We start from the raw sequence: 17,976 nt of genomic DNA, 5'->3' as shown, positions 1-17,976 counted from the left end.
GTAATGGCTGTGGTGATTAACAACTCTTAGACAAAATGAACAAAAATATTCACCTTTATCTGGGCTTTCTCTCCAAATACATAAAGTGCTACTCTATGCAGGGTGTGTGTAGTTGCATCCAATATATCGGGTATATCAGAAAGTCTAGTTCCAGTTCGTAAACTAAATTCTGAACCTAAACTTGTTGTAGATCCTTGCCTTCTTTCTTTTAAGCTACCCCATCTTAAATCAGAGAAATTTGCAGTTCCTCTGTTCATTCGAAAGTCCATTTTATTTGTACTGACACCTGTTACAACAGATTTATTATAATTAAAATACTTTCATAATTGTTAAATAGAAACAATATGTTGAAACAGCATTACAGATAATTTACTCACATAATAAATTATAATTATTTCATTTTTATATTTCGACTAAAAATAAAGTGAACAAAAAACAATAACACTGAATTGAAGTGAGTAACATTGTTGGCGATAATTTATCTTTCCATTTCTTAAAATACAATAATGGTTATTACTATTATTACTGTTTTTTTTTCTTTCAAATGATGAAGTAAATTATAAAATTCTATAAACAATTTGTGTTTTTAAAATTGGCCGCAATTATTTTCAAAGTGGATAAGCGCTTCAGAAAATACAACCCTGATAAATACTATATTTATTCTTTGTCTTGTTTCAACATATTTTTTAACCCTGATGATTAAGCTTTGTTATTTAAGCTTAATCATATTATATTCCCTCTATATATAATATTTTAGAGGACAATTTTATTATGTATCACTTGCCTTGTAACTTCACAGCTAAGAAAATTTATGAAATATTTCATTTTTATATATTATTAAGTTAGAAACAAATTTCATTCATATATTGCATGCAAATAAGTTCATTGCATAACACACAAGCAGAAAGAATATTAAATTATTTTACCTGCTAATACATTTTAATGCAATGCTGTTTCACATTTCTGCTCAATAATAAAACCAGTAAAACAGTTTATCCTATGATGCCCAGATGGAGACCAAACATGATTTTTTTGCATACACATAATAATTATATTCCCAAGAAAAGAGTGAAAAGTTTCACTTTCAACTCTTCCTCCATGTAATAAAAAAATTAATTAAAAAAAAAAAGGCTATTTCACATTTTCTAGCAACAAAAGCCACTTTTAGAAACTAATATTAACCTTTCAAAATAAAAAGAACTTACGTCTTCCACCTTTCCCTCCAGATGATCTTAGACTGTTAACAGCTTTCTGTAAGGGATTGCTTCTACGAGCAACTTCAGGAGTTAAAGTAGGAAAATTATCCAAACCACCAACTCCCATAACTAATGATGTAATGCTAAGTGTAGAATCATGCATATCATTAGTACAGGCTGCTCTCATTGTTGAAGATGGTGTAGAATTTACAATTGCAGTTATAAATTTTTCTTGTTCTAAATGTACAGAAGTTTCACTGGAAGCACCTATAAAAATGTGAATAATTAATATTATCATGATATGTTGATCTTCATAGTATATTAATTTCATTATATTAAATAAAAGATTCCTTTTTTAATGCTATACTCATTTAATTACTATTAAATTTTTGAGGTCTGAATTGTCTGAAGTTAAATTATTTATGTTATAAAATTATAAATTAATATATGTTTAAAAACCATAAAAAAAATGAATAAAGCACAGAATAGAAAGGTCAATAAAAAAAAGAAAAATATTAAGATAAACTGAAGTAATAAATAAATGCTATACCATTTCTACAGCAAAAGTTTCACATAATTATTTTTCTTCTTTCCAAGTAAATATTTAATTTATTCAATGTATACATGTCACTAAAAGGTTTAAAAAAATCCAAAATAAATAAGAATAAGAAGGAAAATTTACTTGTTGAAGACGGATGACTTTTTAACATGCCAATAACACCTTTCCCATGGAAACAACTAGCACGTAACAGCAAAGATTTGGTTCGTGGATGTCTCCAAGTTATCACAGGAAATCTTGAAAAATACAACAAATAAAATCTACCATCCTTTACAGTGTAATTGTACTTATTTTAATTTATCACTTAAAAGTGTTGAACATAATTCAAATAAATTACATAAAGTTTACTGAAATTTTCTTAGCAATTTTTAAATAATCCAACTCCTTCATTTACCTCCTCCTTTTTTTAAAATTGTAGTTATACTGAGAATATAGAAATAAGCATTAAACAGATGGACTCAATTTTGATGAAATTCAAGTAGATTATTTAGTTACTGATCTAAATAGGTATCCTCATAATAACAACATGAACAAACATTATATTCAAATTAATTTGTCTCAAGAAAATGGAAAATTTCTGAAAAATGCAGAATTGCATGTACAAGTTCTTTTGGAAAACAATGGCTGAAATTCTCATCTCAAATAAAACTAATCATCCAAAGAAATAAAAATTTCAAAAACATATTCCATTTTTAAAACAGTATCAATATTGTCTGATAATAATAATAATAAAATAACAGATTAACAATACATCAGTTTCTTCAAATACAATGAAGGAAACAGCAAAGTTCAGTTACAAAATACCTACTTAAGACAAACCTTAATTTACAGAATAGTTAAATGATTTTCATCACAATATGTTTCAGATAATTGTTATAATGCTCTTACCTGCCATGTCTATGACATCTGCAAATTTTTCTCACACTTTCATCGCTAATGATCTGAGGAACAACCAATAAGGCTGGATAGCTATAATAAAAAGAAAACACTAATCAGAATACAAAAAATATAATGTATAATATTAGTAAGAAAACAAATATCAAAAACGCACACAGGTTAGCATAGCACATTAAAATGAGATATAATCTATCTGTAGCAAACTATCCACTAAAATTAAAATATAAATAAAGCACGCCTCTTTCCCACAGCTTTGTATGATCAATTTTTGATATAACATCAACAATTTTTAGTAAGAAAAATATCAAGAAAATATAAATTGATAAATATTACTAATCTAAAATTTTAAAATATGATAATTTTAAGAATTTATCATTGAAGGAAAGGCATGAAAGTAAAAGTAATAATACGCAAAAGGTATAGCATGCAGCACAAAAATCCTTCACAAAAAATTCAAATTATACATAATTTATTTATATTAAACAAATTGTGCAGATATATTTATATATCATAAATGGATTCAATAATATTAGAGAAATCTAGTAAAATTTCAAAAAATTAAAAGCAAAAAAAAAAAAAAAAAAAAAAAAATGAAAGCATTGGGGAAAGATCAAGATGAATCCCAAACATTTCACACCAAAAAGAAAATTTACCTTTCTCAAACTATATTTTAATGAACACATCAATAAAAAATTATACATAAATGCATTTCCACTCATTATTAATAATATTACTAAAAATAACTTAATTCAATGTCTCATAAATCATGCAGATATGATGCAACTATCTTGACTATGATATAGAATACAGCTAACATGTAATAATTTTTATTAGATAAAATATGAGGTAAAATATTCAACAGAAATAAAGCTAAGTTAATGGGTTTTTTTTGTTGTTGTTTAATATTCAATAAAAATAAATTTAATTTTTTTTTCCTTGCTTATATAAAAAAATTGTTTAAGAAAATGTTTAAAACCTTTTCCTTATTATTTTAAACTGACCATGTCGATTAGAAAAACAATTAAATTGTTATTATTATGTATATAGAATAATATAATAGGCTTCATATTATTGGGAAAGAAATTAAAATAAGGATGCCCTATCTCAATTAAAGAGTATTTTATGATCTCTTAAAATATTTCAAAGCATACTATTTATTTATTTTATTAATTTTATATTCGGGAAATATCAATATACAAGATTCAACTTTTTAAAGAATATAATGTTAGTTGAACACATTAGACACCTCAAAGCACACACGGCAGGCAAAACTTACCAGAAGTAATCTTCAAAATTATAGCATACCACTAATCAATAAGTGATGAAGAAAGTAGATTCATTTCAATGGAAAAGTAAGACAGCAATTTTCTAATTCATTATGAAGACAATATATGAAAATATTTTTCTGGCACAGCCATATATAGTTCGTTAATGCTTGGACATTGTCAGTATTTTCTTTCTTGAAATTGCGCATGAATGAAGGAGCTTCTATAAACACTTAGCAGATCTTGGTAATACCAAGCTGTTTTGTTTACTGATCTTTATATTGTGTGTGAATTTATAAGCAGATTCATTCCAATAGTGTAGATTATAATAATGCTCAAAGAGGTTTCGAAAATTATCTGCCCTTCTCAATGATCTAAGTACTTTCATAATAAAAGCATCAAAAGTATTTCCAAACTCAACTCTACTCTACTATTCACATCAAAAAGTGACTGCATAAGACAAAATACATACATAATAATAAATCTAATAAACATTTAATATAAACTCTATCTTTTCTATTTTGAAACCGTTACCAGAAAACAGCTCACAATCACAACACGAGAGTTAATAATCAACTATTACTCTTACAAAAATTTAATCTAAAAAAAATTTATTAAAAATTTCAATATTTAAACGTTTTTGTGCAAAGCATTTCGAATTCAAACCATAAAAATTTTCAGCATGTTAACTGATTGTATTTTGAGTGAATTTTTAATAATGTTTAATACAATCAATTTTTACAATATTATGAAAGATACTAGAAAAAGTTTCCTGGAAAATAGAGATAATTTTTATTTATTTGTAAAATAAAATAAATCATAACTTAAAATAGAAGTGTAGTCATAAAGTGACTAAATAAAGTGTGAATGAAATTTTTTAATACGTTAAGAAGAAATTATAATATGAAGATGCAGAAATTCAAATATTTTATTTAACAATAAAACAAAGACAAAAGAACATTCTATCAAATACATAAAAAAACAGTTTCAGTAAAAAATACAAATGTAACATATTATTTAACCTACCTACGACAAACAGAATATGCACTATTTACAGATGAAATTCTAAAGCCCTCAGATTTACTTTTATTGTTAGTACCATTCAGAACACCCAGTCCTAATCGTTGAAAATCCTTACAGTAACTCCTTTCAGAAAGCTTCTCCAAAGTTTTTGAATCCATGTGTTGAGCATAAGTTGGAATATGGGGAGTTGATAAAGCTAGATCTCCTTCTTCAATCACTAGAATTTTTTTGTTTACTTTGATAAACTTTCACATAAACATATAATTTAGACAAAAACATGTAACAAAAGAAAAAACACAATAAAAAGTATAAAAATATAACTATAGATTAATTTGCACATGAAATGAGATTATTTGAAAATTTTATTAACAACAATCCGTCGAATCATTCTAACTTTATTATCATTATTTTACAATTATAGATCAATGCAGCTAATAATTCCTGAACTGATAATCAACCAAAAACTTCAAAATTTACATTTCTAATCATAAGAAAAAGTTTCATATTCAATAATAGCAACAGATAAAGCACAACAAGAATCAACTACTTTAACACCCCACTTCATCTATTGAATCTGTTTCCATTAAAGTTAAAAAAAAATACAAATGTAAAAGTAATAACAAATATTCAGAAATAAAAAACACTATAACAAAAATCAGATATTATTTTATTACTTGATAAATCATCTTCATATAACGAAGAAGGACGATCTGATTCGCTGTCGAATCCAATAGAAGGAGTTCGACCAGGGCTTGGCAATGTCCTAGAATCATGTGGACCTTGAATAACATACTTCTGCTTTCTGGATGAAGGTTTAGGCTTGAAACCTGCTCTCATAGCAGTTTTTAAAAGAGTCTTTTTCGCTATAACTCTAGAGGAAGAGGAAAGAAAGATAATATATAATAAATTGACCAAAATACTAGTAAAAACAAAAATGATAAAATATATCATATGAGAGAAAACAAATCAAAACAAAAAAATTATCTAAGTCTCCAGTAAAATTATTTAAATAATAATTTTGCATATATGAATTACTTAGAATTCTATTTAAATGTATCATTTTTACATGTTCTGCCATTTATTCAAAGCCGAAATAAAAAGAGTGTATTCTTAATTCAGTTATCAAAATGTTTATTTTATTTGTAAATAAAATAATAAAAAAACTTTAAAGCTTATAGGGAGGGAAAATTCAAAATTATTGATTCAATACAGTAGGATTATTGGTTCTTTTTCATCCATGATACATCTTATAAATAATATTTATCTATTACACATAACTCTTTTTACAAGATTATAAGGTTTCAAATATAGTTTCCTTTACCATTACAGAGATAAATCCTTTAATAACTTCTTTGACATTCATTTTGAACTGTTCTATCTGAGTGTTTTATACTCTGTTGATATTAGTATCAGTATCATTGACAAAATGTATTCCACAAACACTTATAATAAATAAATGGTTACTTTTATAGTAATTACCGGCTCTTATAGTCTGTGTATTTTCTATAGGCAGTTCAAGGTCACATTTTCTACCGTGTTACTGGTACCAGAAAACCAATAACGAGGTAAATGTGACTTTGAACCGCCTATAGAAAATAAACAGACTGTAATATTTTACTCTTGAAAACAAGAATATTCTAATACCTCCCAATATACAAGCTACTTTTCATTATTTATGCATAAAAATCGCATTTAAAAAATTATTGAAGGGAAAAATATTTATATAAAATTTCAAAATACAGGAGTTGTAAAAGGGACAATATATATGATATTTCTTCTAAAAACATTAACACAGGCATAGCATTAATATTCCTTTTTTAATCATTAATAACAATTCAAAAATTACATATAACATCAATTTATGGCTGAGTAAGTATAACAGTATCCAATTTAAAAAAAACATATCACAGTTATATACAATAGAATTAAATTTTGTACTGCAACATACTTCAATGTAGCATTTTTTTCTTTCTGCTTATGTAATGGTGTTTGAGGAACTGCTAGATGACCACTAAATGCAAAGACATGAAACACACTAGGAGGGCAGCGGACTCGACTGATTAATTTTCTAAATGTCTCTATGTTTTCAGAAGTAACTTCTTCATCAAAGGCAATTTTGACTAACTGCAAAGAGAATAAGGTAAAATTAGTTCATAGAATTCATATATATATATATATATATTCCTTCTTCTTTTCCCTATCCTTACAAAAAAAAAAATGAAGAAATAGAAAATGCCTTAAAAAATCTATTAAAGCATATTCAAAAAGTTAATGGTGTTGAAATATATATATATTTCTTATCTAAAATAACAACAAAAACTCTGAATATAATGGTTAAAATATTTCATGAATACTAAATGTATTAAGTTTTTAAATTTCGCTATCAGAGAAACTAGTACTTTGGAAACATGGACAAGAATCAAAATTTGTTTCTGGTGTCTTCGATGTATTCAAGGATTTTATGCTAACTCACAAGACATCAGTTGATTTTCTGATGTTATATTGCTACTAACCTGATAAAGGGGGTGGGTATCTTACATCAAATTTATTTTTTATAACTTTCCATTATAGTTCATGTTGTTATGGGGAATAAAATTATTATTTACAGTCTAAACTTTTCAAGATATAGCATTACTTCTGGGTATCAAATAAGTTACATAAAGATTTCTACATCATGTAAATTCTAACTAAATGTTTATTCTAATCTATATACTTATAATAAAGCTCAATGTGTGTGTGTGTGTGTTGGCACTCTACAGGCTAGGTGATTTGACATACAGCTACCAAATTTGGTACATGTATACCTTAGAGGTCGGGGAATGTGCAACTGGAGTCCCTTTTTTTTGAAATTTTAATTATTAATTAAAAACTAACTTTCCCGCCAAAAAAATCTTCCATTTTTCCCCACCGCCAAATGAGTAAGGCTTCAGTTTTTTTTTCTCCCAACAGTAATGAGGCTAGGGTTAACATTTTTTGGCGGATTATTTCAAACGGTTCTGTTTATTTTTTTAATGTTTTATGCATTTAAAATTAAACATTGTTAATTAATCCATGTTTCAGATTCATTCTGAAGTACTTTTGAATTAAAATAACACAGAATACAGGAAATTAAAAATGTATAATCTGCATAGCGTTACCCCAACTGGCGTAGAAAAATTCACGCATTTGCGTTAAAGTAACTGGCGGAGAAAATTCAAGCATGCACATTGTGTTCTGATTGATGTCATGACAACCATTATCAACGGATGATTTAAATTATTTTTAGGTTAGTTGCATGCTTTTGCAAGTAAATTGTATTTATGTTAGTTATATATTTTTTGTATATGCTTATAGTTTGAAGTACATCATTTTTTAAGTAGTTTTTTTAAACCTGTTTTTGACCGATTATTTTAAACAATTCATTTTATTTTCTTAGTGTTTGATGCATTTAAAATTAAACATTGTTAATGAATCGATCTGTTCATGATGAATCTGAGAAAATTTTGTTGACAAATTCTTGAGATATTACATAAATTAAGAAAGATATTCTTTAGTGACCATAAAGTTTAAACGCTCAGTGACTCTATTATCAGTAATCATATTATTAAAAAAAATGCTTTGTTTCAGTAAAAAATAATATTATATTAATTGCAGATTAATCATTTACACTTTAATTTAAAGCATAATTTCTAAGAGGGGTAACAGAAAATTAGAGAGAAACATATCACGCTATGACTGAAGGCCTTTATAATATTATGAGTGAATTATATGACTATAAAATTTGAAGTTTTAAAATATTTTGCTGAAGAATCTATTAAAGTTGGAATTGCGTAAAGTATTTAATGGTACGACCAGAGTTTAACCCCCAGCTTGGCACAATTTTTATAAATCGCCAACAACGGCCTTGCGAAATGTTCAAAAGCAAAGGAGCAGATGTCCAATTATAGTGCATAATAAAGATTGCCAGCTTTGGCGCGTTATCGCAACTAGGCGAAGAAGGGGGTTAAACTCCGGTTCAACCTATTTAATTATTAAAATTTAAACGAACATTAAGATTGGCGAACCGCCGGTCGCCAAAGGCGGCTAGTAACAAATATAAATCACTTTCTATTCACTAGTCTGTTAACAAAAATCAATTCAAACTCTGAAGGAAAAAATATTAAAAAAAATATAATAATATACATGTTCTATGTATGTTTTAACTGCAAAAATATTTTATGAATATCCATTTAAACTCAACAAGCAAATATTTTTCAATACAATAAATTCTTAATGTTAACAAGAATTTTAAAATGTATTTCTCTTTGATTTGAACTAATTTCTAAGTTAATAAATAAAACAAAAATGCAATATGAACTTGATTCAATTCAATATTAAAAAAAGAGAAAAAATATTGGAAAAGTGAAATTTGCATTACTTGAAAAGTATTAGAGCGTAGTTGAAGGCCTTCTTGAAGAAACTGATCTACTTGAGTAAGATACTGGACATTAACTCTTTTTTCTTTGGTTAAGGTAGAAACAGGAAAACTCCTCACAATGACTTGCTCACAAGCTGCAAGATGAATCAAAATTAAACAACATAAAAAATTGTTTATATTTTTCTTTCAACAAAAGATGAGTGAAAAATCAAACATTTTATAAAATAATGTTTTAACAAATTTTCTTGTTTAAAATAAAACACAATTGCAGAGCACAGATTTATTTCAAATCACCAATTTCAAAATATTATTGTATAATATAAAAAAAAGGGAAATAATCTAGTTTCTCCACCTTTACGGGGAATATATATATATATATAATCATAATGGGGAAATTCTATGAACAAACACTGTAAAATGTAAAAGACATAATTGCATACTCAAAGATAATTTAGAAAAAGATATTTAATTTTTAGTAAAATAATACTTTTATTGAGCTATCTCCACAAAAAATAAATAAATAAAATGAACTTTGTGCCAAAAAGAATTTAAATTTATTTATTTAATAGTTTTAGTTTGATGACAAAATCTTGAATCCAACCAAGTCTTTATAGGTTTGATTTACATTACTAATTCAATATGTTATATTTATACAGTACACTCCCGATTATCCGCGGAATTGGGTGGCGCGGCCGCCGCGGATAACAAACATCGCGGATAATCCGAAAAAAGCTGAAAACGGGTATAGCAAAAGAGAAAACAGTCATTCCAACTTTGAAAAATCGTTTTATGTACAATAAAAGGTAAAATAAACAGAAGGAAATGTTTAACTAAGGCTTAATATTTTAGTATATCACTCAAAACTAACCTAAAATGCATTTTGTTAATGAAAACAGAAAAGTGCTTTGTACTTACGAGAGGCGTCAAGGATACACAGAAAAATTAATACATATGTAATACATATTACTCATCAGAGGGGAAAGTTCCGAGAAGGCCTGGGATATTTTTGCCATAAATAAGCACGATGTTAGCAAATTTAACGTTTCGCTCAGTTTTGTGAACATTTTTATTTTCTTTGCTTTACGCTTGTACAAAAAAAAAAAAAAAAAAAAAAACACCTTTGTGCGGCAGGTGCGGATAACCCGCCCGCGGATAATCGGGAGTCTACTGTATTATGCATATGATCAAAGAAATTTATACAGTATTATAATGGTGACCAAATTTCAATTGTGATTTTTATATCCATCATAAAATTATCTCACATGAGGATATAAAAGATGAAATAAAATGTATTTATATCTCATGAAAAATTATTCCTCTTATTTCTTCCCTTGAAAATGTATACAATTACCACTGAATATTATTCCTAAACATACAAAATGTTACAAAAATTTTATAGTTTATTATTTAAATTAACATTCAAATAGCTGTTACATAATTCCAGACACACACACACACATATATATATATATAATGAGTACTTGAACAAAGTGTCAGTTCATTTTCAATTGTTAGTTAATTGTGTCTACATATTTAGTGCATAATTGATTCAAATAAAGATATTATTACAATATTAAATAAGATTTCGTTGAAACAAAACAAAAAATAATTTAAGTGAAAAGAAGCTTTGCACAGTTATATTAATAAGTATTATTTTAATCTATAAAAAGTGACTTAAATTATCATTTACCAAAAGGATCACATGGTGTTCCTTTGAAAATAATTCTGTAGTTGCTAAGGAACACAGCTCCTTCAGCAGGCAAAAGACTAGGGCCACCAAGATTGCCACCTGTTCCCTCTTCACGGCCATCAGGAATTAAGTATACACGTAATCCTTCCATCAGTAATTCTTCACCTTGTAGCAAACTTGGAGTCAAGATTTTAGGCTGAATAATAATAACAAAAAGAAAGTTATTATACTTAATAATAATACTATTGTGATATTATTTGTATAATAATAATATTATGAAATATCTAAATAATAATAAATTATTGAACCCATTTAAACATTGAAGTAAAAAGTAATATTTGAACCACAGTTAATTTCACCTTAGAAATGATTGTATTACATATATTAAAGGTAGATAAAAGAAAAAAAAAGTTAGTTTGTGACAGACAGTAACTTTTAAAACATGTTAAACTTTGTTAGTTAAATTTTCCTTGTAAACAAAAATATACATTTTTCTTTTACTTTATAAATAAAATCTTACTATTTGGTTCATAACGGCAAATTCATAAAAATTCCATTTAATTTAAAACCTTCTTTCTTCTATATAGCAAAGAATTTTGAAATTAAAGAAAGCACTTTGATATACTTAGACTGATGACAAAATTCTATAACATGAAATTGTTATAGTTCTTTAATAACAATAAAAGCAAGTTAAGTTTAAAATATTCACTAATTATAGGAAATGTATTGTAAATTTACCTTAGTTATTGGTGGAAGACGTTTACTTTCCTTATGAACAGCCTCCAGTGTTTCCATTTGCATCGCAACAACACCTGGTATTTAGAAAAAAACATTAAGTATGAATTAACTTGCACAATGCATCTTAAGTTTAGACTATATTATTTATTTAATGCTTATAAATGTTTTAATTAATAATTCTTCTGAATCGGACTTTTTTGTATTTATTTCCCCTTTTGAATTACTAATTTAAAAGTTTAGTGTTTGAAAATAATTGTAATTGCCTAAAACAGAAGATTAAAATCTACTGACTATCCTAATTTATTAAAATTTCTAAAAATACAGTCATACGCATAAAATAATACAGCAGATAAAATTAAGAGAGAATAACTTTTGCTTAAATTATCAAGAATAATTTTTAAAAAAATCATATTACACACACACACAAACTTAACAATAAAAATATTCAAATACAAGCAAAAAAAAAAAGGTGAAATGAAAAGCAAGGTAATTTATAATTTCAATACAAAAAAATACACTAATACTCATATAATGACAAATTTAAATTGCAAATTTCTCATTATAAGACTGACTTTAGCACTTCTAAGCTTGCGAAATTCATTAACATATTGGCAAACCTTTAATTTAATGTTACAAACCAAGGCTGCAAATCAGTGCCATACAATAATAATTATTATATAAGGAATCAATCTGAAATATATAATGTCAAACAATATGTGGTTCATATAATAGTATAAAATAACAATTGATCAGTTGGCAAGATTTGACAAATGTTAAAGAAAAAAATAAATGCAATAGCACTTTCATAAGCAGAGTTTCAACAAGAGCGTCAAACTTTAATAATAAGTCAAAATTATCTTAACTGCAAAATTTTAAATTAATGTGGTATAAATATATAATTTTTATATTCTTAAAAATACAATAAAAATGTATTGAGAAGTTACCAGGTATCATTTGATGAAGAGCTTTAATATGATTTTCAGTGACACCACTATCAGTGCAAACCTTGTCCACAAATCTTGAAACGAACTTAATAACAGATGCTCCCACTTCTGAAGTATCTTCTTCAAAACCACTTTCAGCATCAGCACTATCAGTTTCAGCCATACTAAAAGAAATTTTCAAGGATAAATTATTAAAGGAGTTATTAGGAATGAAAAAGTAAAATACAATGATAAAAAAAAGATTTTTTTGTAAATTCTATATTTAAAAAAATTTAGCTCCTAATTAGTTTTTTGATCTAAACTACACATACCAAAAAACTTAAATCACTGGCAGCATAATTTGGAGTTTAATTAATTTAATTTTAAAAGATGTAATTAAAAAATAATTAATATTATTTTAATATTTAAAGCACATAAAATTCATTCAAGAAATTAAATGTAATACAAAATATCTCACCTATTTGTAACATTACTATTACTATTACTTTCTCGTTCCAGATCATTAGCATTTTTGGCACTTTTACTAACATCTAAAGGAACACGTAAGGCAACCATTCTATTTGCATAATGAATAGCTTGACTGTAAACCGTAGATTCTTCATTATTCATCAGTTCTTTCTGCTGCTCAAGACTCAAATTTGGCCACAGTCTCATCTTAAATATTTTAAAAAATCATAAATGAATAAAATTAGCAGGACAAAATATTAGTTTTACAACTTATTTCAAAACTGTCACATAATTTTAATAAATTGGGAGGAAGAAGTAAAAATTACAAATTCTTTTAAAAACAAAACATTGTTCAATATGATTATCCTGTGTCTATTTAAAGAATAAAATGAATATGGAAAGTGAGATGCATGCTAAATAAATAAATACCTACTGTCAAGAATAACTGGCCAAGGCACTTGCATTTCTAAGCAATGAAATTTGCAACCAAAATTATGTAAGTGTTCATTCCAACCCAGCTAATGATAAGATAGTTTAAATAAAGACACAAGGAGGAGAAATTCAAATTTGTTCAAAAATGTTACCTTTCAGATATACTTTATGAGGAAGTATGCAACAATTATTCACTACTATATGGTCAGTACCATTACATTTCTGTTTCTCATCACAGTATGATCTATATGAAAGATATTATAAAGACTCTGCTTGACAAATTGCAAGTAAAGAGTAAATTGGTACTTTAAGAAATCCAATTTTTGATACACATATGCATTATATCTTGCAATTTGTTAAACACAAAAGAAATAGAAACAATAGATGAACTTAGATGAATTTTATGTATAAAATAAATCAAGAAGGTAAAATTTCTGAACTTTTTAAACTTTTGCTTTATTCCTATTTAAGCTAAGCTACCTTGTAGCCAATTGTAAGCTAAATAATTTGAATTACATATTTAATTGGCAGATAGCACTAGTAAAAATATTAATGCTCCAAACTATTACTTTGGGACAGCCCATGTAAATAAATACACAGTCAAATTTAATGCAAAATATAGGTAACAAATGGTGAAAAAACACACACAATTAAATAGCAATTGCAATAAACAAACTTAGCTTAGTAAATTTTTTTAAAAACAAATTCTTTGCATCATTTTTCATAAGAATTTTACACAAAAATTTGACCTCTCCCCCTTTTGAAAAATAGAAACATGTATCTAACAATTTTATCATTTAATTTCATTCACATTGTTGTAGATTCTTAGAAATATTAACTGAATTCCTCTCAGTAATTTGTTTTCATATAGCAATCTTAAGATTTATTCTGTAGTCTCTTTATTCCGAAGAATAAAGAGATTCATTAAACTGAAATTGTTATAACTTAAAGCCAATAAAAATAATTTCTTTCAAGAGGAATAAGCCCCTTTCTTTATAGGTTAATTGATTTGGGTGTTTTGGCACAAGGGTCATTTTTGGCCATATTGTGCCATCCACTCTGTAAAGCAGACCATCTTTTTTGTATAAGACAAGACAATTCTTTTCACATTATTTTCTCACAATAAATAAAAAATGAAATGCTACAGAAGCAAAAACAATGTTTTAAGTCATGAATTATTGATAATTAAATACGTTTAACAAGTCTGTTTTACAACAAATGCTAATATAAAATGGAATCTTTGATAAAAATTCAATTAAACAGAATTTACAATATTGGACACAGATGGAAGAAAACATTCTTGGCATTTAAAAATTTTTTAAAAATTTATTTTTACAACAAAACAAATATCTATAGGAAAAAAAATTAGTAATATTTTTTTATTTAAATGATTCAATAATTTTACTATTTAACATACTTGCTCAGCAGCAATTTCTAAAGCACTATGCTCTGGTTGACGACCTAGATTATTAACTTCATTGTTAGAATATGAACTGGATGTTCTGTGTTCATTTCTATTCCAAGCATTGACCAATTCTTTGCTCTGTAAGGATATAATCAAATATGTAGAAAAAGCATATTAATTAATGTAGCTTAAAATAAAGAATAAATATCTTAGAGGAATATAGAACATTTCAGAAGAAACTTACTTCTCGAGTGTTAACAGGCGACAGAGAAGATTCTCTATCACCTGAGGAACCACGATTAGGAACGTACAGAGCCCGAATATCCCTTTGAACATCTTGATAGAAAGCAGCTTCCCAAAACTGCTGATTTTGCCACACAGGATGATCTTGAATACATGTATAAGCAAACTGTATCACTCCTGTACATAACTTCTGAAAAATCATAATACTGAATATGAAAACTAAATCAAAAGCAATAAACAATTATTGTAAAAAAAAATGAAACATTTCAAATAAAAATTAAGCCTATATGACTTTATATAATGCAATGACTTGATATAAGAATCTAATTTAAAATTGTCATATAATAAAAATTTTATTTCAATTTTTAAAAAAAACTTACTCTGCAAAATGCCATGGCCAGAGGTAAAATTGCGGCAGCAACACCATATTCATCCATCGAAGAATCATCCTAAAATTTCAAAGAAAAATAAAAGAAAGTATGTTTATTACAAAATGGAATTTTTTAAAGCAAGCAAAAATTAGCTTTTTAATTTTTTTTATTCATTTGTAGAATATACATATGAAGGATTAATTCTTCAAACAACTTAATATTTTTATTTAATCAAAATATAATTTTCATAAAATAACAAACAAATTAATTTTTAAATTCTACTCATTAATATTTCATAAAAATATTAATACATTTTTCACTACTTATATATATATATATATATATATATATATATATATATATATATATATATATATATATATTTGGAATGCAACTGATTTATTAATGTAATTGATAAAACATTTGGCATTTTTTTTCTTACTTTATAATGATTTTTTATCCCCCTAAAAAAAATATGGACATGTCCTTTACTTGACCTTCTAGTGCAGTTGATTGGATTTAGAGCTATCAGTTATGAAACACATACTCATACTTCTGTACATTTTTCAGAAAAATTATCAAACACAGAAGATTTTTATTTAATTTATCATTATTTAGAAAACTGCAAGTGTGATAATTCAATTATTGTTATTATTATTTTTAAATCACAGGCATGAATTTTGAATTTTATTCACTAACATCACTTTAATGGCTATTTCCTAGACGTTTAAATAAATTAGTTTCATTATAATGATTTCATTTTTCTCGAATAAATTAGCAGATTTAATAATTATAAAAAATGTCACTGAAAAGAAGTAAATGAAAATAATATTAACAAACTGATGGCAATAACTAAAGTGAAAGAAAACACACACATGGGAATTTTATGTTTAACCAAATTATAACAAAATATGCTAACATAATTGACAGCCACTCAAAATCTACATAATATTTACTAATTTATCAACATATATATTCAAAACTTGCTAAATTTCTAACAAATTTTATAGGAATACAAAATAGTTAAAAATTTCATTGATATGCAATAGAAATATACATTTCTCATTGATTAATATAAACATATAAAAATAAGTTATGTACATTTTAATAAAACAATCTGGAAAATTAACATGCTAGGAAAATTTTAAAAAATATATTTTTAATCCCAATTTATTAATTATTAATTTAAAAAATCAATATTGGTTTTTCTAAAACAAATGCATACATATAAAATTGGGCTGAATGAAAAAAGAAATAGTAGATTTCACTTAATTTATTATTAAATGTATGACAGTACATTAAATTGATTTTGTTACAAAAAATTAAAAAAATTTGCATTTGCTATTATCTTCACTCTAATCTGAATCTATCATATTTTTTTTAAAAAAAAATTTATATACAGATAAATTATGTCTCATGACAAGTCACTACCCATATAATGCATTGTGAATTTTGGCTTCACAGTGAAGATGATGCTGAATTGAGAAAAATAAAAGGTTGAAATCCACAAATAATTAGCAGGGAGATAGTTAAGATCCACTATGCCTAATCAATAGCCATAAAACACAGAAATGAAAATAATGCCTGAACATGCTTTTGATTTATGAAACTTAAATGAACACCCAAATGTTTCAGCAACATCACAAGTCACACAAAAAGAAATAAAGAATGAAAATGAATACTATAATAACATCAAATAACTCATATTTATCAATAGGCTGGAAAGAAATCTTTCAGTACAATAATTCTGGCAACATTCAAAACAAATGACTCAAAAGAAACTTTCTAGTACATAACTCCTTCTTTTCCACGATACAATTTAGATATAAATACTTTCAAATTATAAATTTAGATTACAACAGCAATTTGTTGAAATTAAAAATTTACTGTAGAATATAATGTGTTTGTTGCAAAAAATGAATATTTTAGATGTAAGCTAGAAAAAATTCTAATTTCATCTAGAGAAATTAGATGAAAACCTAATATAGAAAATAACCTAATATAGACACATAATATAAAAAATAAGACTGAGTTAATGATGAATTTTAAACATCAGTTAAATTTTTTCACAATTAGAAGTCATTTATCTTTACTTGCATAGTTTTCTATTTAATCTAATATTCACAAATAAATAATAGAAAATCAAGTTCTTACTTGCAAAGCACAATTCATTAAGCGGACAACTAAGTCAAACTGTTGATGCTCCAACATGGCTTTATTTCCAGTAACGTGGAGAGCTAATTCTTGAGTTAGGGCTAAACGAGCAGTTTTATTTTTCAGAGCTCGGAGAACTGCAGGGAAAGTCTAGAAATTGTTTAGAAAAATTAATGCCATGAAAAATACATATTATATTTTGGTTGAATTACATAA

General features: G+C 26.1%; 1 protein-coding gene across 1 annotated transcript in view; it reads right to left on the bottom strand.

Moving 5' to 3' along the window:
- LOC129962103 (myotubularin-related protein 13-like) overlaps positions 1-17,976 on the bottom strand; it is a 57,073-nt gene that overhangs the window by 12,982 nt on the left and 26,115 nt on the right. Inside the window, exons 15-30 of the mRNA XM_056075832.1 lie at positions 17,761-17,910; positions 15,616-15,684; positions 15,237-15,425; positions 15,005-15,130; positions 13,166-13,362; positions 12,709-12,872; positions 11,765-11,838; positions 11,027-11,222; positions 9,337-9,470; positions 6,889-7,064; positions 5,615-5,811; positions 4,944-5,157; positions 2,644-2,724; positions 1,879-1,991; positions 1,206-1,463; positions 54-286 (exon numbers count right to left, since the gene is read on the bottom strand). Of these exons, the coding sequence (XP_055931807.1) occupies positions 54-286; positions 1,206-1,463; positions 1,879-1,991; positions 2,644-2,724; positions 4,944-5,157; positions 5,615-5,811; positions 6,889-7,064; positions 9,337-9,470; positions 11,027-11,222; positions 11,765-11,838; positions 12,709-12,872; positions 13,166-13,362; positions 15,005-15,130; positions 15,237-15,425; positions 15,616-15,684; positions 17,761-17,910 (2,571 nt within the window). The remainder of the gene's footprint in view (positions 1-53; positions 287-1,205; positions 1,464-1,878; positions 1,992-2,643; positions 2,725-4,943; positions 5,158-5,614; positions 5,812-6,888; positions 7,065-9,336; positions 9,471-11,026; positions 11,223-11,764; positions 11,839-12,708; positions 12,873-13,165; positions 13,363-15,004; positions 15,131-15,236; positions 15,426-15,615; positions 15,685-17,760; positions 17,911-17,976) is intronic.

The sequence above is a fragment of the Argiope bruennichi genome, chromosome 1, assembly GCF_947563725.1.
Source record: "Argiope bruennichi chromosome 1, qqArgBrue1.1, whole genome shotgun sequence".
NCBI lineage: Eukaryota > Metazoa > Arthropoda > Arachnida > Araneae > Araneidae > Argiope > Argiope bruennichi.
This window is presented reverse-complemented; position numbering and strand designations above follow the sequence as displayed.